This window comes from Hirundo rustica, chromosome 2 (assembly GCF_015227805.2).
Source record: "Hirundo rustica isolate bHirRus1 chromosome 2, bHirRus1.pri.v3, whole genome shotgun sequence".
NCBI lineage: Eukaryota > Metazoa > Chordata > Aves > Passeriformes > Hirundinidae > Hirundo > Hirundo rustica.
This window is the reverse complement of record NC_053451.1, coordinates 78,351,603-78,378,382: the sequence shown is the minus strand read 5'-3', so window position 1 is coordinate 78,378,382 and position 26,780 is coordinate 78,351,603. Positions and strand designations below refer to the sequence as shown.

Below are 26,780 nucleotides of genomic sequence, written 5' to 3'. Positions count from 1 at the left end.
GCTTTGTCTAACTAAATTACTGGATTCAAACACCAAGTATTTGGATTAGGTTCTTTCGTCTGGCTTACACTAATGTCATACTGGATTCTGCAGTGGTCCTTCTGGCCTTAAAATCTACGTCTCTTTTGTGAACTACTTTGCAATATGTGTTGAGTTCACTTTTTGCTGTGTTTCATTAAGGTGAGAAACTAAGATGCTGCCCGAACTGAAATCTGTTTATTTCAGAAATCTAGTAATTCTTTTTCATAAAACATTCCACAGATGTTTTCCCTGGAGCTTGAAATTTTCTTTCAAAGACGCTTTCAGCAAATGCTTCCATGCTAGATTTATCAGTGTGTTCTTGTATAAATGTGCTTTGGGGCTCAGTCCTGCAAACTGATGGTGTTTGATTGGTCACTTTTAGGCTCTCATATGCCTTTACATTAACTTGTACAACTCATCAGTTTTTTGCTAATTTCAGTGCAAAAACGTGACAGAACTATCCATCTTCCACCATTATTTTTATCACACATTTTTTAACATTCAGGATTCCCTCTACATTTCAAAGGCTTTTGTTTGCAATGTGTTTTTGTCCACGTCTTCTCGAAATATTAATGGAGTTGTAAATTGTTAAGATTACCCCTGGCTATTCTGTTAAAATTACTAATGCTGAAGCAATGTATCTTTCTTGTTTCCACATTGGAAGGTAATGTTCAACTTATAGCTAGAGGAAATTGTCTTTTACCGTTTTCATAATAGTGTACAATACTAGCAGTAGACCATATCTTAACTTTTGAGAAAAAACCCGAGTATTTAGCCAGTTGGCAAAGGAGTGAATTTCTAGGCTCAAATTTCAGGATTTCCATGTGAAAGAAATACTCAAACATTGAAAAGAAGCCATTCAAACACGTAGAGCCAGCTAATTAACAGATTTTGTTTACTGCCTGCTCAAAGGGTATAATATCATGAATTAAGAGAGAGCCTTTTAATGGTGTTTGCAAGTTTCCCAAGTCCTTAAGAATTTATATAAAGAGAATTTTGCATGTCAAGCAGTTGGAACAGGCTCCTCTCCCCAGCCTCTGCACACCAGACAGCATCACTGCAGTTACATGTCATCATATCTACCTTGCATTGTCCAATTTGCCTGTTTCAGATTATTGAGTGTTACTTTAGCTGCCTATCTGTGCTCAGATCATCAACAGTGCAACAGTTCATAGAGGAATCATCCCTGAAGCTTCAGAGCTAGAAAGTTCATTTGAAATTCCTGAACAATTTATAATCCTTGATTTATACACAGATTGCATCGGCGTACACTTTTTTGGTGCTTGCTTTTTCCCACCCATAAATCCAAGTTAGAAAAAAAATTGTTTGTTTTTAAATGACGCTGATATTTCCAAAGTGTTCATTAATGGACAAAAACTTTCAACTACTGCAGTGTAAATGAAAAAATAATAATTACTTTTAATTATTGATAAATAATTTTGCTGTTCATATTTGGGCTTCCTCTCCTAAAATCCACTTTCACCTTTTCTTCCAAGGAAAGGAAGAAGAACACTGAATATTACGACAAAATGTGTATTCTATACCAGTATTTTCATCAGAAACTCTATCATGGTATGGAGGGAGAAATGATAAGGCAAAGAGAAAATCTTAGCAGAGCTGAAAAGATTTCATACAAACCAGCCACATCAATCTTTCAATACTGCTTTAGAGAAGAAAACCAAATGTGTTATTTTAAATAGAAATGTGTCTTTAGAATTCAGAGTCTAGGGTAGAACTCCCAGCACCATAGTTCATTCTCTTCCATTGTTTTTGTAATTTTGGACAGAGCAAGCTGTTTATCTGTTTAATGAAATAATGAAACAAACAAAAGAGAAGCAAAAAATGTGATACTTTTCTAGGAGGAAAGTGCAACTAAATTTATTAAATTATTTTGAAACCATTTAACTGTATAATGAAGTACCTTCTAAGTACCTGGACTGATAAAAGTAGGTGTGGTTTTAAACTAAAAAAAACCACCCAATTTTTGCAGCCCCTTAGAATTTATACCATGCAAACACGGCTGAAATGAGTCCCCTTGCAAATATGAAAATGAGAACAATATAGAACATTAAACGTGGCTTTTAGCATTATCAGACTTAAAGATTCCCACGAAAACAATAAATCTCTTGCTCTCCTCAACACTCCCTGCCAATATTTTTGCTGTGACCTTCTGCAAGGGAATACATCTGGAACATATCAGTGTGTTTGAGTAGATCCCTCCGGGATAATCCCCACTTCAAAGTAGTGGTGGGGGAGCCTTATCTGGTGCTCTGTTGCATTCAGGATCTCCCATGGGTCCTTTCTGATTTCATGCTGGCTGACAGACGTTTTATTTTTACTACGGGTAGTTACAACAGGTGGCTTAGTTATTGTCTTCTCCATTGTCACGTTCTCCTGTTTGAACGTTTAGAACATCTAAATCTGGCTGTGGGGAGCAACTGGAAAACCTGTCAAAGCAAACATCAATTCAGTGTATGATTTAGCTATTTCAGAGTGCAGCCTCTAAAATCAGCCCATTCCTAAATGTCAGACCAGAAGCCCAGTTTTCTCAGGGTAGTAATTTTTATGCATCCCATATGAAAAAATATATCAGAATGAAGAGAAACAAGACCATCAATTGTGCTTACCATAATTAGCAGAATTCCTTCTTCAAAAGGGATCTGTGAAACTTTCTGTTCTGAAAGTGGAAAGCATTAAATAATTTACAGAAATAACATTTCACTCTAGAAAGCTTAGCAAGATCTGCATAATCTGCATTTAATAAAATCAAATTATTAGAGACTTGAAAAACATTTTTTCATGCTTATTATAATTTTCTTTCCTCAGAAATAAAATTTCAATGAATGTAAACAACAACAACAACAAAACTGCTCTAGAAAGTAGAACTGTGTTGAAAAAATATGAAGCATCATTTCCATTTTACTGATGAGAAAAATCATCTACAATGACATGGTCTATTTTCTACTACAGATTCCTTTCAAATCAGGAAGGAAATTCTTCCTGAAAGGTCAGGTATATTGAGCATACACTTTTCTCCCATCAGCTCCCATTTTGCTGCCAAAGATGCCCAGAAATGTTGGTCACGCTCCTCCCAGTGCTGGTCTTTCACTGTCAAAGGTGCTCTTTAACCTGTTCTGTCTCTGCCTGTAGCATTTAAGCGTGAGTGATGAGTGCTGTCCTGTTTCCTAGATTCTGGTGCTGAAGGCAGACATAGAAAAGTTTTTGATTACAGCATCTTAGTTTTCTGAGATGCAGGTTGGAGGCACAGAAGGTATGAGTAAACTCTCCCATGCCTGTTTTTTTCCACCTAATAGAATCAGTCAAAATTCATTACCACTATTTCCAATTTAATAATTTTCCCACCCTACTTAAGAGAAAAGATTTCCTTATGTGTGTTAGCACTGTTGTGGTTTTCTATTTTCTCAGTGGTCTGCATTCCCCTCAGCATTTTGGTATTCCATAGTATTCCAGTTTATTGTGCAGTTTTCCACTCTGTAAATATTTTAAACGTGAGATTCACGGTTTACTCTGACAATGAAATACAGAAAGCAATTGCTTTTGGTTTATCAGTAATCTTTAGGATACAATTTCCTTTAAAAACATCTTAGTTTTCTCTAGTGGCCATTTGGTATTTGCAAGTGAACCAAAAGAAAAAACAAATATAATTTTTTTAAAATACTAGATTTCAACATGGACATAAGCTTAATATAGAATTGGATTGAGTTCATTCTGCTAAAATGGGACAGGCTGAACCAGAACAGTTCCCAGGAACTCTGTTAAAGCACCAGGAGTTGTAATAATAGTCCATATGAAATTTAACTGTTTCTTTATTAAAAAAAAAAAAAAAAAGAAGCTGCCTATTATCTTATGCTTTTAAATTCTGAAATGAAGTCTTTTCTTTGATATTTCCAATTGCTTCAGCCGTGCCTGTTTAATTTGTTCCCTCCACAATTTCTCTGCTGTTGATAACAACACTGAGTATCGCACATCTGTTCTGTGCCATGTCTCCCTCTGGCACTGGAGAGGAAATCTTAATCCCTGTTTCTTGCTGTCATCTATCATCCTAAAGAGGCAGATCAGTAACAAAGGAGCTGCAGTTCTCATAAAACTGCCCAAATATTAAAATGGTTTAATCTTCTACTAGGGAAAGCCAGAGAGTCTCACCACATGCCTTACTTTCTACTGCACTTTGATCCTTTGTGTAGGCGACAAATATTTAGTATTTCAGATCTGCCATATTTGAATACACACACACACACAAAATCCATTATCTCCTTCAAAATGGTGCAGACAATAAAGGATAGAGATTTTATTATGTTTGTACTTAATTACAGATTTCTCTTTTGTCCTTTATTTAGAATCTATGTAAGTGTCAAGGTAAGAAAACACTTTTTGTTTCCTTCTCAGGCCCCAGAGCAAGTGTCTCCATGAGTATTAGCGCTGAGATGTGTTTTATACAAAGTGATTCCTGCTCTAGTTGATCCTGTATGAGCTGGTGAACAATTATTTATATTTCCCAAAGCCCCATGCAAAATACTGAGTTTTGATCTGTATAAACAAAATCAGTGAGGGGAGAGTGAGGGGTGCTGTAGAGAAGGGTGTGTACAAAGGGCTGTGTGAAGCCTGATCAGAGAACTGGGCGTCTAGCAGAAGATGGAGTAATGGAGCTTTAGGGAAAGAAAACAAATGGGACAAAGGTAGAGTAATCCTTTTCCTTGCCTACTCTCCCAGCTTCTGACAGCCAATGATTTATGGACTTCTTGAGCAAGTAGTTTCCTCAGGAGCACCTTGCTTATTAACCATTCACACACCTTTGAATAATTTTAACTTCCAGACACATCCATTAGAAATTACAGTGTATGAAAAAAAAAATTTGTTTTTTAACATCCATTTAATACTTTATTTGGGCAGTATTACAAGAAACAGTGAATTGTTCCTGATTCACCTACTCCCCTGCTTCTGTCTGTCCTGCAGCCATTCAAAGTTCAGTTTGGAGATCAGGCATAAGAATGATGAGAAGAGTCCAATTGCAGCAGCTTGGAGGTTGAGAAGGTCTTTTTTTGGTTGGTTGGTTGGTTTGTTTTCCCCCAATGATAATAAATACAGTTTTAATAGCAACAAGGGCAGATGAAGATCCTCTCTTAAAATTTAATATAACTTCTTTACCAGTTAACCGTTTTTAGCTTTGCGCTTGAAATGTGTTTTCTCACCATACTGTCATTTCCAGCTATGTCTTTAAGATTTTACTCGTGTTAAGGACAGGAATCTACACTTGTTGGTGTAGATGAGCCTCAGGAGCTCATCTACAGAGATGCCATTCCTTTTCACTTGTTCCCTGAGACTGACAGGCATCCCGAATGAAGCTCATTTTCTCCTTATCCTGAGGATGAGGAGAGGTGGCAGGTTCCAAACAGAGTTTGGCTTTGTGGCTGCAAGGAGAAAGTTGCTATGGCTGTCTCCTTTTACAGGCAGGCATTTATCCATGGGCACGTACTTTATTCACACCCTTTAATGACGGGAGAAACAGGGACAGGGAGAAGACCTGGCTAAACCTGTACTGATTTGATTTAACACTTCACTTTCTCTTTGTTTTCTTTCATCTCCATCTACTGGCCAGGAGCAGCTTTAGCTGCAGCACAGAATGGCTGAAATACAACCACTGCATCCCCATCCTTCTTTCCACTAACTATTGACAAAAATTGGCATTTTGGGGGGTTTGGTGTTTCTTTTGGTTTGTTTGTTTTCCAGGGATACAAACTCTCTAAATAGACAAAACTTCACAGTAAAACATGTCTCTTGGACTTTATTCTCAGGTATTTAAAAATGGTGATGTTGCACAATTTAGTTCAAGTCATATAGGCAAGGATAGCTCCCCTGATCCAATATCCTGTGTTATATTATTCCTCACCAATCAGAACCCAAAATATGAATTTTATTCCAAGCTTTCTTTTTTTTTGAAAGATTAATGTTGTTTTTTAAGACAGTATATGAATTGAATATTAACACTTTTAATTAATTTACAGCAAATCTTATCAGATTTGCTGTAAATTAAAGACACCACCAGACAAAAGATAGGCCTGTGCAGTTATTAAAGGAGCAGCATTTTGTTAACAGCACATATTACATGAAAAATTGTACTTCAGATATATTTAAAATAAAACTTTTTGTTGCTTCATAGGAAAAAAACCAGCCACACATTTAGTGCAGAAATAGTAAGTTGAAGAAATATCTCCTTTCTTTTTTTCTTACCCACCATCAGAAGATACTGGCCATCTGCAGTAGGTAGCAAGCAGTGGTAATGGTGTTGGCAAAATGAGAGACAAATAACAACGTGCAGAGCAAAACTGACTGAAGTTAAACTTGTAGTTCCCATCAGTCACCACTAAATTGGGAATACGTCACTATAAACACCTGGGTAGGGGTCCCTTGAGGAAATGCTGCCACCATGTACCCTTCCCACTCTTCTGGAAGAAAATTCCATCAATGAGTATGGCTCATCTGGTGCCTCAAGGGAGTTTTAAACCTCTTCTGCTGGCAAGAACACACACACACCAAAAAAAAACCCCAACCAAACAAAGCCAAACAAAACAAAACAAACCCTCTCAAAAAAAAAAAAAAAACCCAAAGAAACAAACAAAAAAACCCCACAAAACCCAACCCCCCTAAAAATTAAAAAAAAAAAAAACAAAAAACCTAACAAAAAAGCCCACAAAACTCCCAAACAATGCCCCCTCCAAATACAACCCCCAAAAACAAACCCTGAAAAAAACAACAAACCTCCTCAAGTAAGTGAAATTCCACTACATGTACCAGACTGCATCTAGTGTTAAATCAGCACAAGTTATTCTAAAGGTTAGAGTGCTAACAACACTAAACTCAAAAGACCTTTTGGTTTCATGGCTTAACAGCCACAGAAATTCCCTGCACCTAAACTGAGGTCATGGGCAGTCTTTGGAGTGATAAAACAAAATCATGAAAGTCAAAACTGACTTGTACCTCCTAGGTCCTACCTTTCCTTCCTGAAAACGTGCAGCAAGTTTATCACTGGCCTGAACCAGAATGATAGGAAATGATCTGTTGCAGAGCTTGTAGTGATGGTCTCTCCATGGCAGAAACTGCAATTCCGTATCTCCTGACCAAAGAAATGAATTTCACACTACCTCCAGCCTTGCAGGATGTCCTGGTTTCAGCTAGGGAAGTGTATATTTCTTCTCAGTAGCTGTTACAGTGCTGTGTTTTGGATTTGAAATGAGAATGTTGTTGTTAACACACTGATGTTTTAGGTTTTGCCAAGTTGTGTTTATCCTAAGTCAAGGACTTTATTCCCCCCTCTTTGTCTCGTGCTCTGCCAGTGAAGAGGTACACAAAAGAAACTGGAGGGACCATAGCTGGGACAGGTGACCCAAACTAATCTAAGGGATATCCCACACCACAGAATGCCATGCCCAGTGTATAAACTGCGGGAGGTTACCTGGAAGGGTGGCTGACCTGGGTTTGGGAAGATGAGTCTGGAATCACTCAGCAGGTGGTGAGCAATTGCACTGAGCATCATTTGTTTGCTCTTCAGGAGGAGATATCCTAGGCTGCCACTCCCATGCTGATTTCCTAAAAAGGCTCAGAAGAGCTGAGGTGATGTAGCTTCTCTACCAGGTAATTAAAAATATCAGAGTCAATTCAGTGAGCACAATCTGTGAACTTGTGACAAATGTAAAGACCAAACATTTAGGCCTCGTGAGCTGTGAGGAACAAGATAGTACCTTAAAAAGCAAATACTGATACACAAAAGTAGTCAAAAACTCAAGAGACAAACCCAGCTTTCTACTGCAATAACTACTGTGGCTGAGGTTAGCATTTAGTATTCAAAGATAGGAAACATGGCTTTCATGTTCTGTGGCCTCCATTCCTCACTTCTCTTTTACATCAGAGAAGATGCTGTAAAACCCTTTTCCTGAACAACTTTTATTCAATATTGAACCCATACCTCCAAGTCTCAACAGAGGTTAAGCTGTCCTGACAGATGTTCTTCCTTGAAGCAACACAAACATCTTCAAGGTAACCAAAAAGGGAAAGGACCTTTACTAGACAGACATCTAGATCCTGTTTATTGCTTCTTGAAAGACAACAAATGCATTGATCCCCATAAAAGGAAGTAACATTTTCTAAGTTGGCAAAGGAGGAGCAAACCAAATGATTGAATAGTAAAGGCTAAGGTTCCTCCACAAAGATGCCCAACAAAATACTTCAAGATCACATGCAGTGGCAAGTACTTGATTTTTGTATTTCTTTTAATAGTACCCTCATCGTATTTTGAACTCAGTTTATGTGTGCCCCCCTACAGATATCACTAAAGAAAAAACAAAGCTCCAGTTCAAGAGCCTGAGGCAGCTGCATAGCCAATACAGACAAGCATACACAGAGTCAATAGAAAATTCACCTTCCTTAATTCTTTATTTCATCAAAAATTCCAGCTGTGCAACACATCTTACTCTCACGCATGTACTCCATACATGAGACTGACAGATCTAGATGTGTAGAGAACAGACAACATTTGGCATAACAACAACTGTTCTATGCTGGGGAATACCAGCCCTTGCACTCAGCAACACTTTGAAATCTCTGTAGGGAAAAACAATGCCAGAATGCCTCAGCAGTACACGAAGCCCATGTTGAAAGCGGGAAGGCTACAAGTCACTTTCTTATATAGATTTTGCACAGGATTCTCTGAGGGATCTTGTAAAGCCAGGTAAAGGAGACTCAATGTTCATCTGCATTATTATCTGTCATGTACAACCTAGAGCTGCAAACACAAAGCAAATAGCTTCACCTTCAGAACAATAAGAACAGGTGACAGTTTAGATGGGAACTCACCCACACTTCAGGGAGATGAGCTACTTTTGAAAGCAGTGCTCATGAACGCTAGTTACTATCCTATGCTTATTAAACAGGCTAATACTGTTCCAGTACTGGAACACGTGCATGGTGTTCTCCAGTTGTGCTTTGTTACTGAGAGCAACTTGGAGCACTATTGTGTGGATGTCTAGGGTGGATTTGGTACCTCTTTGTTCAGGCAAAGCGAAACACTGCTATTGTTTGCAGCGCTCTTTACGCTACACTAGGTACGTCTGTCAACCCACACAATAGCTGAGCAGTTTGTCAAAGCAAGATTGGAGTTACACCTGGGAAAAATGATTGAATCAAAACTACCTTTCCCATATCAGTACCACAATTCAAGATTACTTTGGCCCCCTCATAAAGATGACACTATTTTTAGATGGCTGCAGATAAAGTTACTGTTCTACTATTATACTTTCTTTGGGCAACAGTACTTAAGTGCAGTGAAGAACAGGAGCAGTTGACTGCTTAAAAATTCTGTATTAAGTAACCAGAAATGCCAAGATTAGTGATCCAGACAGCTATTAAATAGATGGAAAGGAAGCGTTTTAAAGCTTCTGCAAACTGAGAAAACACCACAGAAGCTTTTTGGATTAACCCTGACAAGTTCAGTGGGGACAGGTAAAAATAGATCTCCATATGGGAACCAGAACCAACCTACCTGTCAGGCTGACAGCGATTCACTCAGTGCCCTTTGCTTTGAGAAAATAACAAGGTAAATGCAACGGCATGAAGTTGCTCTATACTGGCTCTGCCACACAGAGCAACCCCATCTCCTGGTTCTGTTTGTTCTCAGTTACTTTGACTGAAAGGAAGGCAAGAGGATTACAGCTGGTCCATTAGGAGAGCAACTGAAATGCTGCTTATGTTACAGAGAGCCAAAGCTGAGACTGTTTCTGGGAAATGCCAAATGTGCTACAATTCTCACCACATAGTCCAAGGAAAGGGAAAAAAAGCTAAGATTTAAGATCTAAGAAAAAGTACAAAAAGTCTGCTGCAGGGAAAAATTTACATGTTTTAGACTGAGGGGAAATTGAAATAACAAATACCTAAAAAGACAAACCCCACAAAGAAGGAAGATGATGGATAGAGTATAGCAAAATTGTTATTGTTCGGACCAGTGCTTGAGATAACTGACATGACTTAGTAGTTCTCTCACAGTACTGGTATCCAATCCTTAGCATTCATCTTCCAGATGCATGAATGCTTGAATTTCTGTAAATAAGAGGTGACCAATACTGAACAAAATGAAAACTGGAACAGTACTTTGTTGCACTGTTTCAGCTGCCTCTAGACAAACTACATTGCCAAGTTCTATGGTTAAGGCAGTTTCTCTTACAAACCTTTGGGTATAATGGTTCAGGGCTGGTTTTGGAACACCTCATTCTTCATTTCCTTTTCTGAAACACTTTCAAAGGCAAAACTAAGTTTATTCTTTAGAATGAGAGGCATTTATTACACGTAAATTTCTACCTTTTCTTCTTATAAAGTAAGAAAACTTACACCCGCTTTATGCAAAGTTCTGTTTGAAGACACAAGTGAGACCAACTTGAAGAACACTTCAGTAAGAACTTAGGTTTTTAAAGATCAATGCATATATTAACAGCTTTGAAGTAACAGAGTGGAAAACCTCACTCACCTTTGTTAGAAATCAGATACTCTGTGCCTGTGTTTGCTGGTAGATGATGTATTGCTCTTGAAGTACCAGAAAGACCTGAGAAGGTTTTTTGATTCTTTCAGGTCAGGCTGTCAAACTGCATGATTGTTTTAAATGAAACACAGGCTACTACAACAGGTTTGCTGCCTACCAGATCACGTTGCACATTTGCAGCTGGAACAACACTACATTTTATAAGTTAAGAAATGCAATTGCATCTGAACATGAAAAACATTTTAAAGTCAAGATATGTATATTTACTGTCACACAAGGAACGCCATTAAGTTTCCATTCTACACACTCAGGTGAAAAATTTGTTAAAAAGTCAAGAAACAAAAAGCATAAAATCTGTAATAGGCAACAATATACAAAGTTTCAAATATAAAATCGTGACTTGTATAGCTTGTTATTTTCATTTTTTCACAAGAGTAAATTAAAAGAACCACACATCACTGAACTTCTACACAAGCTTCTTGTGTTTCAATGTCATTTATTGAGGAGTGAATGAGATACTGTCAGACATGCCAAAGAGACTTCACATTCAAGGGCTGGAAGCTGAACAGCTTTCCTCATTGAGTCACCGTACAAGTTGTTTTTGGGAATCAAAAGTGCGATCAATGAGGTCTTCATGCTTGATGTTTGTCTTCGGTTTTTCATCTTCTGATCTACTACCTTGTTGGGCAGAAGGACACTTTCTACCCTACAAAGACTCACACTCCAATTAATACAATTAACACTAGATGTAGAGAAACGTTTATCTGTTATAACGCACATCTACTGCTGAAGGTCTTATGTCTAATGAGAAAATTCAACTTGTTTCCCTTTCACCATCGTATGGATGGCTGATACCGTTAGAAAAATACTCTTCAGTGCTACTGTAGGGTTTACAGGAAACTTCTTTCATGTTGTGGGATAGAAACCGATTTAAACACCATTCTGAAAGAATGCTTCTTCTTGCTGCCACTGCCTGTAGGTTGCAGAAGAATGGCCTACACGCACTACAGTTCTGGTTTTACTCAGAAAAGAAACAAAAGAAACCTAAACAATAGGGTAAACGTTTATTTGGAGTTAGTTTTCTTGCAGATGATAATTAAGGCCCTTCAAGCAGTGTTCAGGAGCTCCTGTATGGCTGCCTGTTGATCTGCATTGAGCTGTGATATGCATTCTGTCCACAGTCCTCCGGATGTCTAGAAAAAAAAAAGACAAATGGTGTTTATGCAGGCTGAAAGTGACCAAGACACATCCTAAACTTTGCTATGTTTACAAAGCTCAACATTCACTCAACTTATTCCTGTAATATACATGCCAAAGAGACCGAAATCTTCAGTGATACACAGTGCTACACAGGTTCAACTTGAGATGCTCCAAAAGGCTGAAGAAGCAATTGATTCGGACCTCCTGGGAACTCTCTGTAACAACTACGTGGGTTGACAAATGACATCCCTGTGTTAACCACAGCTTAAGCCATTTGCTCGTTTTGCACTGAAGTTAAAAGACCATTATTCAGGCAAAACTGAACCATGCCTCTTCCACATGAGTGTTCTGGGCACTGGTGCAGCAGTAACACACTCAGAGCTTCGAGGTGAGCCCTGGGATTGCAGCACAATGTGCTACATGTAGGTGTGCAAAATTCTGCTGCCAACACACGGCGTGGCTCGTGGTAGTGAAAGAAAAGGTCAATTACTTCCCAGAGAGAACTGCACAGCAACTATCTGGGTAAAGTAAATCCTTTACCCATGCTACCACAGCCCTCAGCTGAGACATTAAAGTCACCATCAGTAAAGGACTGTTCTAATGGCACCAGAAAGTGCTGAATATTAATCAAGATTGATGAAAAAGTATTTCTTCACTTATCACTGGAAACTGGAAGCAATTGGCACCCTGCTTTCTTTAGGACAATGACAGGGAAAAAATTCCAGGTGACTGACTTTAGGTATTTAGATTCGCTTTTGCAATAACAGTATAATTTAAGTAAAACAAACAAACAAAAGTTTAATTTTTATTTTGTATATTTTACATTCAGTTCTGTTATAATGCCCTTTTCTCAAAATTTAAAAAGTTTAAAAGTAGAAAAATAAATTTAAAAATTTTTAAAAATAAACACTCTCAAATGTAAGTTTGTGGGTTTAGTTTTAAATGCTATTAGTAATTTTATGTATGATGGAATATTGCAGAATTAAATGTACTCTTCCAGCATTTCTGATGCACATTTAAATTGATACTTTACACTGAAATATTTCTGGCCTGACAATACCTAATCAAAGAAGTTCAGTTCAATTCCAATAATGACCATGTTGCTCATGTCAGACACTGGCAGTGAAACAGCTTACTCAGATATACTAAAAAAAAAGTCTCCTGGAATCTGGGAAGCAGGAGCTTGTTAGCAACTACACAACCTTTAAAATTCCTATCATAGTATAAAACTCTTAGAGTTAGTAAGAATGTAAAAGTCTTACAGCTTTACTAAAGTCAAAATACTATGTGTGAAGAGAAATAGGATTGGTAACACTGTGCTAAAATCATATTTTTTAAAAGACATGACTTTTAAGATTTTTTTTTTTTTCCTCTTTGGTCTGAAAGTAAATAATTCAGCCAATGCTGAAGGTCTTGTCTCATGTTAATGTTCCTATCAATCCTGGCCAAAACCAGGCATTGCTGTACACAGCTTATCTATATATGTATGTGCCACTGTTTTGTTAAAATAAACCTTGATGATATGAGGTAAAGTGAACAAATTCATTAAGCAAACCCTAACACAAAAGCTCCATTCCAGACTTTGAGTACTAACAGCAAGGATTTGTATCTGGCAGGCAGAATCTAGAGCAGTCACTTACTTTCACTTTGAAACTTGGCTCAATTTCCTTCTCTTTATGCCTTCAGAATTGTAACAACTTTTTCTACCAGACAAAATGGATCTCTCAAGCTGATATACTCATAGAGGTGAATCCTTTCCAATATCAAGTGTTCCTAAAATTCTTGAACCTGAATTTTGCCAAAGCAGGTCAGGTAGAAAGGCCAGTAATCAAAGATCTGCTGCTCGAAATCCTCTGTGCCTTTTTATGAACGAGATGCTTACCAAGCACACTCCTTTCTCGTACTAGTATTACATCCACCCAACAACATTTGGCCCTGGAGCAGATCTGCACTATGAGCACTATCACTTACAGCACTGTAGAGAAGCGCTGTTCAAGTACCTGGACATCCCCGTCATCATTAAGGGGCCATCATTATGGCATAAAGGAAGTGAACCTTAAGGCAATTCCCCAAAGGCAGGGAAAATATTGAACAGCCACATATATTTGCACTGGATTGAAAAAGGCATTAGTAAAATAACTTGTGGTTTGCACTCATTCTCTAAAAAAGAGAGCCCAAGCTGCTGCTGTACTAGAAAGTCACCACAGCATGCCGGTGACCCTTACAAGAACCACATGTTGGTTCAAATCCTGCAGTACAGTTTGCTGATAAAAGGACTTACAGATTTTTCTCCAGATTCTGACTCAGAAAAAATAACCCACAATAAACTAATATGGGCTTGCACATTAACCATCTTGCTGCATGAAAGTTAGTTACAGTTATTTTATTCCAGTGAAAATGTCACCAAGTTTTATCATTAATGATTTAAGGAACATCCAAGGATCTCCAAGATCACTGGTTGAACCCTTATTCTCTAAGGAGATAAGGCTCTCAAAACTGATTTAACAGTTTATCAAGTTCCTTCTGCAAGCAGATTCCAAATGTTCCCTTTATACTTAAGAAGACATTTATTTACCTGCACTTGACGAACAACGTTAGCCAGCCGCTTGGTACATGGATCTTCGTGTTTGATAGCTTCGTGGATTTCACCATCCGCAATTATACCAAGTATTCTGGGAAGGTTGGAATTGTTGGGACCGAGGACAACTGGGTTATTGCTGTTTCAAAAGATACATTGCAAATGAATTAAAGTTTATTTTAAAATAATGTAAACGTTTTACATGTAAGTGAAGTGATTTTGAGTGACCTTATTCTAAAGCTGCTTATTTAGATTTAAGTTTCACACAGCTGAATAAGTACGCAGAGCTTTGTTGCCTGCTGACAGCATGTTCCCCCTTCTGTTAATATTTAACCAGCTGATATTTTACTCAGCCTAAACTTTATCAGGAAGAAGTTCTGAACTTTACAGACTGGCTGAGTTCCATGCAGATGGAACTGTAAATAGTGTGACAGAAATACCCTGCCCAAAAGGACTCACTCATCTCTCTGTGCCTCCCAGGACGTTGTATTACTGGTGTCAGGAGCGCTGTTAACTTCAGCTCTCTGCCAGCACTCTCCATGACACAGCAAGCAAGCAGCTCTGCTCCCTCTTTCCCAGCCAAATGCTGGAGTGGGAGGAGTATTAGCAATTAGGAATCTGTGTGGAACACATGATCTATTTCCAGCCCTGCCACCTACCAGTGCTGGAATGCAGAGGCTGTGAATGTAGGAGAATGTAGGCAGAACTCCAGAGAAGCAGGCGGCCAGGCTGAGCCACCTGCACAGAGCTGGGTACAGAATTGTGCTGGTACTGCAAATGTCAATTTCTATGCTCCTGTTTATATGCACACCTGGCAGCATTATTATGGTGTCTCTACACAATTGTACTACAATCAGTCTAGGGACCTCAGCTGCCATTTTGAGACTCTGCCTTAATAAAGCACCCAGAGATACAAGGTATTCATGAAATAGAAAAGACTGTAAGAAATCTAAGTTACTTCCCTTTACGTTTTTCTCCTAATATGTAATTATAGTGCCAGCCAGAATGTGCTTACTATATAACACCTCAGAGGCTACATTCTTTCTCAGTTCTCATTTATGCACGACACTAGAATAACTGTTTACTTTTTTCCTCCATTTACCTACAGGAGGGAGCACAAATAGTAACCTGTGGGATAAGATGCTTTCAATAACAGCTGAAATAATTATTAAGGGAGATAACACTGTACAATAAATTTTTCCATATTATTTCTCTACTTCATACTTCACTTTGTTTGAAAGCAAAAAGATGCAAAACGACTTAAAAGAAGGCTGCAAGAGCATGTGCGCTGCTTTTAAGAGAAAAGACCTGATCCTGATATGTAAGCAGTGTATTAAAAACTTTTCCTGAAATTTTCTGTACAAGTTTTCTGCAGATACTTTCCCATTATGGACATAGAAAGCAGCCAGGATTTTTTCCAGCCATACAGACACTATTTAGGACAAGAATAGTAACAGTTTAAAAAAAGCAGCAATAACATCAGGGAAGGCTCAGTTCTGACACTTCAAATTATCTTCTCTAAACCATATGTAGATTAACCTCATAGTTTCTCAGTTTTGGAAAAAAGAGTGCAAGGAAAGAACACACTAACGTGCTTACTTTCTGCATCAGTGTAAAGACTTTGCCTTACCTCTCAAGTAAGTCACACAGATAATTGAAAGTATGAACCGCTTCTTCTTTGTCTTCATGAAGTGGAAGCCATGATAACCAGTGTGGAAGGACTTCTTCAACATTTATACAGTCAGGCTTGAACTTCATTATCTTTCCTATTGCTGAAATGCAGTTTTCTGTTGCATTGACATTCTCTTTGGCTTTGGCATCTGGTGACTGAATGACTCTCACCAGCAATGGAAGCGCCTCTGATTGTTAAAAAACACAAGAATAAAGTTTAATGCACAAGCATGCCATAATTTATTAATATCATAAATTCTACTGTATGTATTAAACCAGGATTTTTTTGTGTTCCAAGCACTAAAATCTAGTCAGTCCAATGTTCCACTGCGTCTAAGTTCTTCTCTGCTCAATAATTACCATATGAAAACCAATCAGATAAATAAAGTTCTGCAAGGAAACAGAAGAAAACAGCTACTGCAAAAGTTTGAATTTGCTTTAGAAGTTCAGAAGAAAATTATATTCCCATGTCTCTCAATTGGATTTATGCAATCTAAAACAGAGAAGACACTACAGATAGCAAGCATCTATGCCTGCTGTGCATCTATTGCTAGTGGGCGCATCTGTATATGAAAATATGTATGGATGTACACATCCACACTTCCCACCAACTAAAAGGTGCCCTAGGAAAAGTTCATAGGAGTAATTTCACCTGGTGAATCAACTTGGCATAGTTTAGATCATAAAAATCAAGGAAAGGAAGTGTCTTTCAGTGGAGGAAAAATGCCAGTTTTCTTCCTAAGTTAATAGCAATTGTATTTTTTTAACAGTCATGTGGGTAACCACACGCATGCTTCTAAATGAACATTCATGTCGTACTAGTGTCCATGCAGACTTCCAAGGACACTATATGCAAGCAGGAACAATTATCCTTGTGTTGTTCTGGTAGAAATAAAACGCTAAAGCTGTGAAATTCTCTATCAGCACAGTAAGCAAGTTGTGGAATTATATAGAAAGCACACTTCAAAATAACTCTAATTACTGAGGAAGAGTGAGGGGTCACACTTCTGGATTTTGATGACCAAGTAGAAGCTTTGCAGTTAAAGAATACACAATCACACTTTCTATATGAAGTCCACTACCTTAGATTTTTGAAGAATTAAGCAGCTATGGAAAAACTGTTAAACATTACAGAACTACAGAAACATCAGACCTGCTAGCTGATTTATCGAATGCAGGGTAATGATGCTGGACTATTCTCCAAAGCAGAGTTTGTTTCAGAGAGGTCTACAGTGTCCAGGACAATGAGCCTGCATTTTATACCTCAGGTTTTCATGGCTGCTGAAGCTAAATCTCATCTGTATCTCGTTCACTAATACTAATGGATGACTCTGTAGGTATGTGTGTCCTTGCAACTGTAAAAATTAGGAGGGAATCAAAATGAATCAGCATAATTTTCTCCCTACAGCCTACCAGGGTTTTCATCTTGTTTATAAAACAGATCCATTCTCAGAGAGATATTGTGTTAGATAAACCTTAAAAAAGTCTTTTGACAATAGAAGACCCATCTTCTATGTTAAGCTTTTTTCCAAGGACTGACTGCTCTGACATCTGGCACCACCCACTTTTGAGGCCACTGATGTGATTTAAGAAGACATCCATGCAGTTGATAGATACAATTTTCACAGAGAACAGCTATTTATATTCCCCCACCAACATAACAGAAGCAACCTTGCCAGTTACATCAATTGTAACCAAATGTTTTCCTTCCATCTTATTTCCTTGCTCTTTACGAAACCTGGTTTTAGTGAGGTTTGTTTCATCAGTGTAGCTCACATGCCATTTACATGGACTTTTTTTAACTGACTGCCAAAAAAGCTCATATCAATACCTCTGATTTTTCTGAAGAGTATTTACATACTTTTCAAATGTGCAAAAGAACAATATGCCAGTGCTATAGATCAACCAGTGAAGTAAATAAATTACAAATAAAAGCTCACAAACATGATGTTTTTCAGAGACACGGCAAAACCTTTGGGGTAGATAATGTCTAGTGTCATAGATTTACTTTGTTTTTAATCACAGTATATCATCTATTAAAATAAATCACAAAATTTGTTCATGTATGCACAAAAGGATTTAGAATACTTTTGAGATGTCTGCTGTAAATCTGAAAGTTTATCTAAAATTCAACTTAAGGAAAAGCCAAGTGTCTGGGCATAATCAGGGATTATTTGTCCAAATACAAAGAGAAGAATCAAAGATATTACAAAGTTTAAGTAGGGTAAGTTAGTGTAATTAATGAAAAATAAAATTAGACTTCAACAGATGCTAAATAGCTCAAAAAATTTCAAAATTGGAACTGTCTAGACAATTCTAAATTCTCATGCTCTTAATGATTCATTGTAAGGCTTCCCACACTGCTTTTCCTTTCTTTTTAAAAAGACACCTTATCCTGATTGTTATCATGTAACAGTTACACTAACATTAACAATGAAAATTACAACCCCGATTGATGTAGGCAAGATTTGTGTTAATCCGTATCAGATGATTCTTATTTTCTTACATCATCTAATTCAGCTTTCATTTAATATTCATGAGAAATATTTTAAATACATACTTAAATGACTAAATATTAAAAAAAAAAGGAAAACCTTTGATAAGGGGTGCTACTTAGTGTGCAAAATTAACTTTCGCAACTGGCAAGAAGAGTGAAAGAAGACAATTTCTTTAAATTTAAGATTAATTTGAAGTTGCAAAGAAATTTGAAACATTCAGAAAGAAATGAGAGTGTTTCTGATAAGCACTATCACACTTATTTCACTTCTTTATAGAAATCAGGCTCCTTTTTATATAATTAGAAAGCAGAGAGCCACGTAAGTAGTATTCTAGGCAATTCCTTAATACAGGTCTCTTGTGTAGTTTTTCCAGACATCCAAAGGCTTTTGGATTAATATGTAACCACATCAATGTTAGTAGAAAGCATCTATGAGACAGCTGTGTATCACAAAGACGGTTTTTATGACATTAACATTTGCATGCCAGATCATATTTTAAAAAAGAGTACGTAAATCAAGTTTGCTAAGCAGTTAGGCGCTGCAACAGAAACGCTACTAAGCGGAACAAGAATAAAAGCCTGAGAAACTCAGGTACTTTATCAATCCATCACCAGTGTACGACACAGGCAATACTGGCAATCTATTTCACTGCCAAGGGGAAGAGACCTCGCCAACCATAAGGTGAGCCATTCTCATTTCTTCCCCCGATCCCCACATTCAGAGAGCCCCGTCACCGCGGGTCCGTACCTGGGCAGACGGGCCGGTAGCTGTCCCCGCCGAACTGCGCCATCACTCCCACTCCGTAGGCAGCCGCCTGCCGAACCTCGGGGCTGCTGTCGCACACCGACTCCAGCATGGGCCTCAGGAAGTACTCGGCATACTTGAAGGAGGCGGGGCTGCAGTGCTCCACCACATCGTCAAAAATGCACAGCCCCCACTGCCGGTCTGGCCACGGCCGGTGCGGACACTGCGGCACAAACACCCAACAGCTGAACGCCTTGAGATTATTGTACAGCCAATGATTGCATCAACAGCTAGCACAGGAACTGTGGTCTAATGCTTTTGTTAAAATCTCTGTGGATGAAATTCAATCCTAAAACCAGGTAATTTGCGGTAGTGATCATTCCAGCAATACCACAAACAAAACAAAATCCAGGTGCCTATCTTTGCACCTCTATTTCACACTCCATTACATATCTCAGTCTCAATTTTTCCCTATGAGTCTGCGATACTTTTTTGTCCCTTCTCTTGGAATCCATTTTTGAGATACTGGATAGTCTCAAGGAAATTCAATTTCTCAGAACAGTTGTGTGTGTCAACGATTCTGCATCTTGCAACACAGATTTTAAGTAGCAGAGCAGCGACCCGATCAAAAAGCATATGGTAACAACTTCACCCTTGATCTAGAATAAACCTTCTATTTTGTAAAACAGTAATTGCTACATTCTATCTACCAAGTTCTCTAAGACTTCGGCATGGAAGCCATATTAAAGCACCAGAAAAAATAACAAAATTTAAATTAGAGGAAGAAAAGGTACTTACAATTAGGTTGACAATTAGTGGAAGTAACCTTTCAAACCATGGCAGTACCTTCTCCTTGTAACTACTGAATATTGAGTGCAAAATGTCTGATACTTTAGTTAAAATATAAACGTCGCTGTCATCCTGAAAGGAAAAGGATACAATTCACATGAAGACTAACAATCTTTAATGGAGTAGAACTCACATGAAATGCTAAGGTGTCTAAACTAATGGAAAAAAGTTGGTTTATGACTCTTTTTGTAAAGTCAATTTTTTAAAAGTTCACTAATTTTCAATTCTTTGCCTAATTGCAGAATGATAGAATAACAGAATGTTTTGGGTTGGAAGGCACCTTAAAAATCATCTAGTTTCAAAGCCCCTGCCATGGGCAGGGACATATCCCACCACCAGGGACATTTCCCATTAGACCAGATTGCTCAGAGCTCCATCCAACCTGGCCCTGATGATTCCCAAGATGGGGGCACCCAACACCGTTCTCTAGGCAACATGTTCCAGTGTCTCAAGGGACATCACTTGTTACTGTCATGTGGATATTGAGGCACTGAATGGAACCTTTTTAACATGGCCACTCAGTCAATTCCTTAACTGCTGAATTCATCAAATACGGATCTCCTCAAATGGGTCACAAGAACATTGTGTGGGACCTTCTTAAAGGCCTTACAGAAGTCAAGACAGGTGACATCAGTTGTTCTTCCTTAATCTTCCTTAATCCATCAATACAATCACTCCATCACAGAACCCACTAAATTAACCAGGCATGATTTGCATTTTGGAAGCTGTATCAGCTGTCTCTAATTACCTCCCTGTCTTCCACAGCTGCCAGGAAAATTTGTTCAATGATTGTACTGGGCACAAAGTGAGATGGACAGTCTGGTAGTTCCAGGAGTCCTCCGTTTCACCCTTCTTAAAAATCTAAGTGCATCGCTAGAACTCAGTTGCCTAGGACTTGCAGATTTGTTTCAGGCAGAGATAAATCAGATCAAGACAAAACTGTCTTGTGCAAATTTACTGCTTCGACGATTCTCTTTACAGAAGGCAAAAGGCCTTTTCCCTCTTCTGTGCCTTACGTATACCATAAGAAGCTTTTATGGAAAAGTAAATGGATAACTGCCTTTATGGCAAAAAAACAACAAATACTATTCTCCTCCTCTTGTTTAATTTTTCATCTTGCCCAGTTAATATATCAAACTGGTCAAATGAAGAGCTTTACCTAAGAGATATAAATTCAAGTTATATATACAGGTTAGGATTATTCCCTGGACACACTTATGCTGGAAAACGAACTTTCTTTTACAGCAACTTCTGTTGTACTCAGAATGGTCCCTTTAACCTGTTTATACTTTAACAGGCAGGGAGAACAGTACAGCTAATTTCTGGTCGCGAGTGACCTTCACCTTTCTCACCTTCTGGTGACAAACTAGTAACTATTTCTTGTGAAACAGGCAGCTTCCCACATCTGGATATTTAAAGCCTTCCTAGTGAGCCAATTTCTGCATTGTCAAGGCACAACTCAAGGAGGAACCCTGGAACATGCACACAGTGACATTAAGAGGTAGAGAACTGCTGCAGCACACCACAAGGTTCATCTAGCCTGGTACAGCCTGCTGACCAATAGCTGATAACAGATGCTCGGGGAAGACTGTTACTCTTGCTTGGTGTACGCATTCCGCTCTCTACCAAATCAGCAGTTTAGTTATTGCTGAAGTGAGGGTTGGATCTGAAACTACAGTCTGAGTAACTTTCAAGACTCCTGTGCTTCTTATATTTCTGCTGCCTTGAGGTAAGGGCTACATAAACATACTCTGAGACCAAAGGTGTATCTCCAAACGTTACTTGTTTGTTAATTCTGTTCATATGGCAAGTGATGTCCTCATCCCCCCCACTCCTTTCACAGGGCAATGTAGACAAGTCTTTCTCCAGACTTTACAGAAAAATCAGCAAACATTAGAACGTTTTCTAAAATGTCTTGCAACTCTGTTGCAGAATAGGGACTCATCTTTTCTGAAACTGCTGCCTGCCTGCATTTTTTCTCAGTACAGAGTGACACATAGGAAACAAAAGGGTCTTAAGAGGCAACAAAAGTCTATTCTCTTGAATGCTGGCCTAATTCTAAAAAGCCTAAAAGAGGCTTAAGAACCACACTATTATTAAAACAGTGTTTACATATGGATGTATGATTTCTGGAGTCTGCATACAGTTAGGTAAACTCATGTGATCAAGCTTCATTCATTGTGCAGCAAAAAAATTTCTTAATTCTTAGATTTACTGAGAGCATCCTTTGTCTCATGTTATACGCAGCAATCATTCATTATTACTCTCTCTCTCCCCATACTAATAATGATTTAATAAAATTATTGTATTTCTTCTACAATTACCTCCAATTTAAATTAACTCACTTTGGTATGCTAATGTTTAAGTAGTTAAGTAGTCACTTTGGTATTCTCTCGTAAGCAGTCATGTGATGGCAGCTGTTTATCCTGCTGTCCTTTTCTGATACTGTTCTTGGCCTATTCTTTTTGAGACAGGCTACTGACATGACACACCAGATGTCTTGGGATCAGAGGTATAGAGGCCCAAGGTTAAGAGCCACCCAGCTTGCAAGGCTCAAAGAAAAAGCAAGTCACCAAGGCTAGAACCAAGGGATGACCTCACTGCAGTGACAACTTCCTCACTCTGGGGGAAGAGGAGGGGCAGACACTGAGCTCTTCTCTGTGGTAGCAGTGACAGGACCCGAGGGAATGGCCTCCGGTTGTGTCCAGAAAAGTTTTGGTTGGATATCAGAAAAAAGGCTCTTCACCCAGAGGGTGGTTGGACCTTGGAACAGGCTCCCCAGGGAACTGATCACAGCATCAGCCTGACAGAGCTCACAAAGTATTTGGACAATGCTCTCAGGCACATGGTGCGATTCTTGGGATGCCCTGTGCAGGGGCAGAAGCTGGGGTCGATGGTCTTTGTGGGTCCCTTCCAACTCAGTTTATTCTGTAATTAAATAATCTGCTGTCAAATCTGTATCAGTGCTAATGTCATCCAAGAATTGTTTGAGCAGATGAAGAAAACAAAAAGCTATACCCTGAACTTCTTACTTCAGCATATCAGACAAGGAAACCTTTCATATTTTCTAATTCACAAATATAGTGTGACCCGTTTCTTACCGAAAGTTTTGAAGGATTATGGTAACAAGATTCTTCTATGAAGAAATAACTCTGAGGATGCACTATGCCCTAAATGCGTGGAAAGCATATTTGTGCAGTATTTCCATCCTGGTGCTTGATGAGTAGAAAACCTCTTCAAACTAACTTACCTCATCTTGTAATGATTCTTCAACTTGTTCATCATAGTCTTCATCTTGTCTTTTTACTAAATTAAAGAAAAACCAGAAACAACACATTAAACCACTACCTTTCTATAACTGCATAAGAAGCCTGTGAAAGGGAAAAATTATGCAGAAAGAAATTTAGAAAACAGGAGACAGTGGCTGAAGATGCAGCAGGAATTTTCAATTTTTAAGAAGCTTCAAAAAACTTTCACAGAAAAGGAAGAAGTACAGGACAGCTCAGTTTAAGAATATGCAAAAATGCACATGAAATAGAAACAAACACACCAGCTTGTCCACAAAGACAAGAAAAGTGCTTAGAAACAAGAAACTACTATTGCTTTGAGAAAACTGCAAAGACTTCAGATGAAAAAAACCCATGGAAATGATAACACCACAGATGTGCACTGTCTTTCAAATAAATGTCTGTTAACTTTTGCTAAAACTACAGTATTGCTGAAAATGATGCCATCTTCATCCTCCAAGAGCTTACAAATACAACTCATGGGTTCTGTTGGTTCACAGTCCAATTAGTTTACATAAATATACAAATCAATGAAATCTAAGGAGGTTTTTTCTGTGTTCAAAAATAATTAGAAATTCTGCTTTAAAGAACAGCCACACCACATGTTTAACAGGATTTGGGTTAACCTACCCTGTCTTAATTCTTGATTTTTAAAGTGCTCTTCTAGTTTTTCTTTCAGTATTCCTCCAAGTTCTTCAAAGTGTTCGTTGTTAAGGCATCCATCTCCCATTACTTCAATGCACTTGTGAAATAAAACAACCAGTTTTTCAGCTTGAAAATTTAAAATGAGCAGTCCTTAACGAAATCTAAGCACACAAAGAATATTAATACATGCTCTGGATCACTAGCAGGAACAATATTAGAAGAACAGTCATACTGTAATCAATGCTCGAATTACACAAGTAAGGCATAGTACCACTGTATATTTCACACCCATAATTTCAGTCACTTGCGGTTAAAATGAAAAAAATTCGGTAACTGTTTTAGGTTAATACTTTGGTATTCTTGCAAAGCAAAATACAACTTTTTCCATCAGTTTAACAACATTTATAGTCACAACAAATTTCCTGTAGAGGAAGCCTTGCATTTATTTGAGCCATTTAACGGAACACCAAACATTTCTGTTCTTATTTCAAAAAGCTAAGAACAGTAACGCCATGGTATCAGTAAGAACACTACCTTTGCAAAAGAATGCATTATTTCTGAGAGGACATCAGACTCTGGCTCTGTCCCAATGGCTTTGATGAGAGCATCACACATGAAGTGCCACATCTGTGTGAGGTACTCCGGCCCACGAACCCTGGCACATTCAAGAAGGAGGGGCATTGACTCTGCTGCTGCCACTCGGACACGTGTCATTATTAAGGAAATACAGCAATCAACACCAACAAAGTGCTTAGAATATAAGACCCCACCACCATAATGAAGTTCTTAAGTTTTCTACCCAAAACTCATTTCATTGCAATCCATGCATTTGATTTCTTAATTAGATTAAATCATAAGAAAATTACGCTGTCTTCTATTTAGAAGTGACTTCAAGTATGTTTCAGGCCATGACAGAAAAGCTGTTCCAGGCTCTCTTCTGCTTGGTTACACAAACATCACTTTTTCTACTGATTGGTTATTTTAAAAGAAACTAGGGGGAAACATAGGAATACATTGCCTAAAATAGGGTGTGTAAACCAACATTTTCTGCTATACTCCGAGCATATTCTCAACCATTTCTGCTATAAAGTCACAGACTATCTTAACACTAACACTTTCAATTAATTTAGGAAAACAGCAAGCACAACTTAGAATCTAAGCTTCCACTTTCCCAGTGGAATTTGTTAATAGGATATCATCATGGAAATAGAACTTCAACAATGGAACCATCAGCTTTACAACTTGCTCTGTGTATTCCACAAATCCTTCTTTTAGCTCTTTTGCATAGCAAACCTGAAAAATAGAGCACAGATATGCCTCTTTTAAGGGAAAAGACTTATATTTTTCAACCATGTAAAAGTGAGAGGGAGATTGATTGTTAAAAGAGCAAGGTTTTTTTAGTTTATAAAAAAAACCCATTTAATATCCCATTTACCTTCCCCATCAATTGTGGTAATTTGAGAAACCCTTAGGGCATGCATGTATTTTTCAAACCAAATTCCAAAACAGCAATATTTGCAAAAAAGTCCTACTTTTTAACATCCAATTCCTTAGGTTTTGCTAACAAAAGAAAACCACCTGTTCATTTTAAAAATTTTAAGCTCCTGACTAAATAAACTATTTTTAATTGAGTAAACCATATGCAACTAAGTGCCTGTAATCCAAACTAAGCAGTATCACCCAAAAAACTCTTTCATGTGAGACAGAAAAGAGTACTTTGGTTACAGACTTTGGCTTCAGACTTGATTGACTAGAAACACACAGATGACCAAAACAGTTTTATTACTTACCAGCATTTGGCATGCAGTTGCTTTTTCTTCAAGGCCCGCAGTTTTAATTCCGAAACTCTGCTGATCACCTATGTTTACAAATTCCCAGCCATCATCATCACTCATATTCTCCATATCTTGTGCTGTTATACAGAGGGGAGGAAAAACAATCTGAAAGTGCTACAAAATCATTCATTTCAGTATACTTTCAAGCAAAACATCATCTTAAACCTACTGTCTAAAAGAGCTACTTCAGGTTTAATGGATGCAGTCTTCATTAAAGGTCCCATGACAACAGGAAGGTACTGCTGAAATTCCTTTCCAAGAATTTTACACATTCTGGCCCATGCAGAGATCATGTAAGAAATCTAGAAAAGAGAAGGCAGAATTTTCATGTCTCACATTTTATTTTAATGCATACTTAAAAGGAAAGCATAAGGGAAATACAATAGGACTTCTGAAAAGAATTTGTCAGCAGTCCATAAAGTTTATATCAAAGAGATGTAATCCAACATGCAATCCACATAAAAATGCATCCTAAAAAGACATCCCAAGTCTAACACACCTTGACAGCACCTCTGATGGAAGTTGCTACAGATGTAAAAATGTGACAGTTTAAGATTCCTGACTGCATTGCAAGTGCTTGTTCTAAAAAACAATTTTTTTTTCTGAAATGTTTCCCAGATTTAATACTACCAAGCCACATTCCTGAAAATGGTAAAATAGAGCAAAAAGTAAAAGGCGCAGTACCACCTTTTCAGAGGAGCATTTGTTTTCAAATGTACAAGTTAAAATAGCTCTCTGCTCATTAGAACAGCTGCTTAACAAGTCTTGTTGATCTATTTATAAGAAGGTGACAGTAAGCTCAAATTTCTTCTGCAAATATAGGTCCTGGAAGTCTCATTTCCTAACCACGCTTCTGTGAAAGATTCTAGGGCCATCTCAATGTCAAGTTTTGTAAGACAGGCTGGAAAA

The 26,780-nt window shown here is 38.0% G+C and overlaps 1 protein-coding gene and 1 long non-coding RNA gene across 3 annotated transcripts in view; both read right to left on the bottom strand.

Moving 5' to 3' along the window:
• Window positions 1–1,864: 1,864 nt before the first annotated feature.
• Window positions 1,865–7,203, bottom strand: LOC120749653 (uncharacterized). Of its 2 annotated transcripts, XR_005699716.2 has the most exons (4): window positions 7,032–7,203; window positions 6,271–6,485; window positions 2,649–2,698; window positions 1,865–2,468 (listed from the first exon to the last, which is right to left on the bottom strand). It is a non-coding gene; the product is annotated as an uncharacterized LOC120749653 (long non-coding RNA). The 2 variants fall into 2 exon arrangements; XR_005699715.2 differs by lacking the exon at window positions 6,271–6,485.
• Window positions 7,204–8,450: 1,247 nt separating this feature from the next.
• IPO5 (importin 5) overlaps window positions 8,451–26,780 on the bottom strand; it is a 45,061-nt gene continuing 26,731 nt past the window's right edge. Inside the window, exons 16-26 of the mRNA XM_040054787.2 lie at window positions 26,041–26,173; window positions 25,827–25,948; window positions 25,233–25,329; window positions 24,571–24,743; window positions 24,022–24,133; window positions 23,355–23,410; window positions 20,054–20,176; window positions 19,259–19,478; window positions 15,973–16,201; window positions 14,340–14,481; window positions 8,451–11,757 (exon numbers count right to left, since the gene is read on the bottom strand). Of these exons, the coding sequence (XP_039910721.1) occupies window positions 11,671–11,757; window positions 14,340–14,481; window positions 15,973–16,201; window positions 19,259–19,478; window positions 20,054–20,176; window positions 23,355–23,410; window positions 24,022–24,133; window positions 24,571–24,743; window positions 25,233–25,329; window positions 25,827–25,948; window positions 26,041–26,173 (1,494 nt within the window). The 3' untranslated portion in view covers window positions 8,451–11,670. The remainder of the gene's footprint in view (window positions 11,758–14,339; window positions 14,482–15,972; window positions 16,202–19,258; window positions 19,479–20,053; window positions 20,177–23,354; window positions 23,411–24,021; window positions 24,134–24,570; window positions 24,744–25,232; window positions 25,330–25,826; window positions 25,949–26,040; window positions 26,174–26,780) is intronic.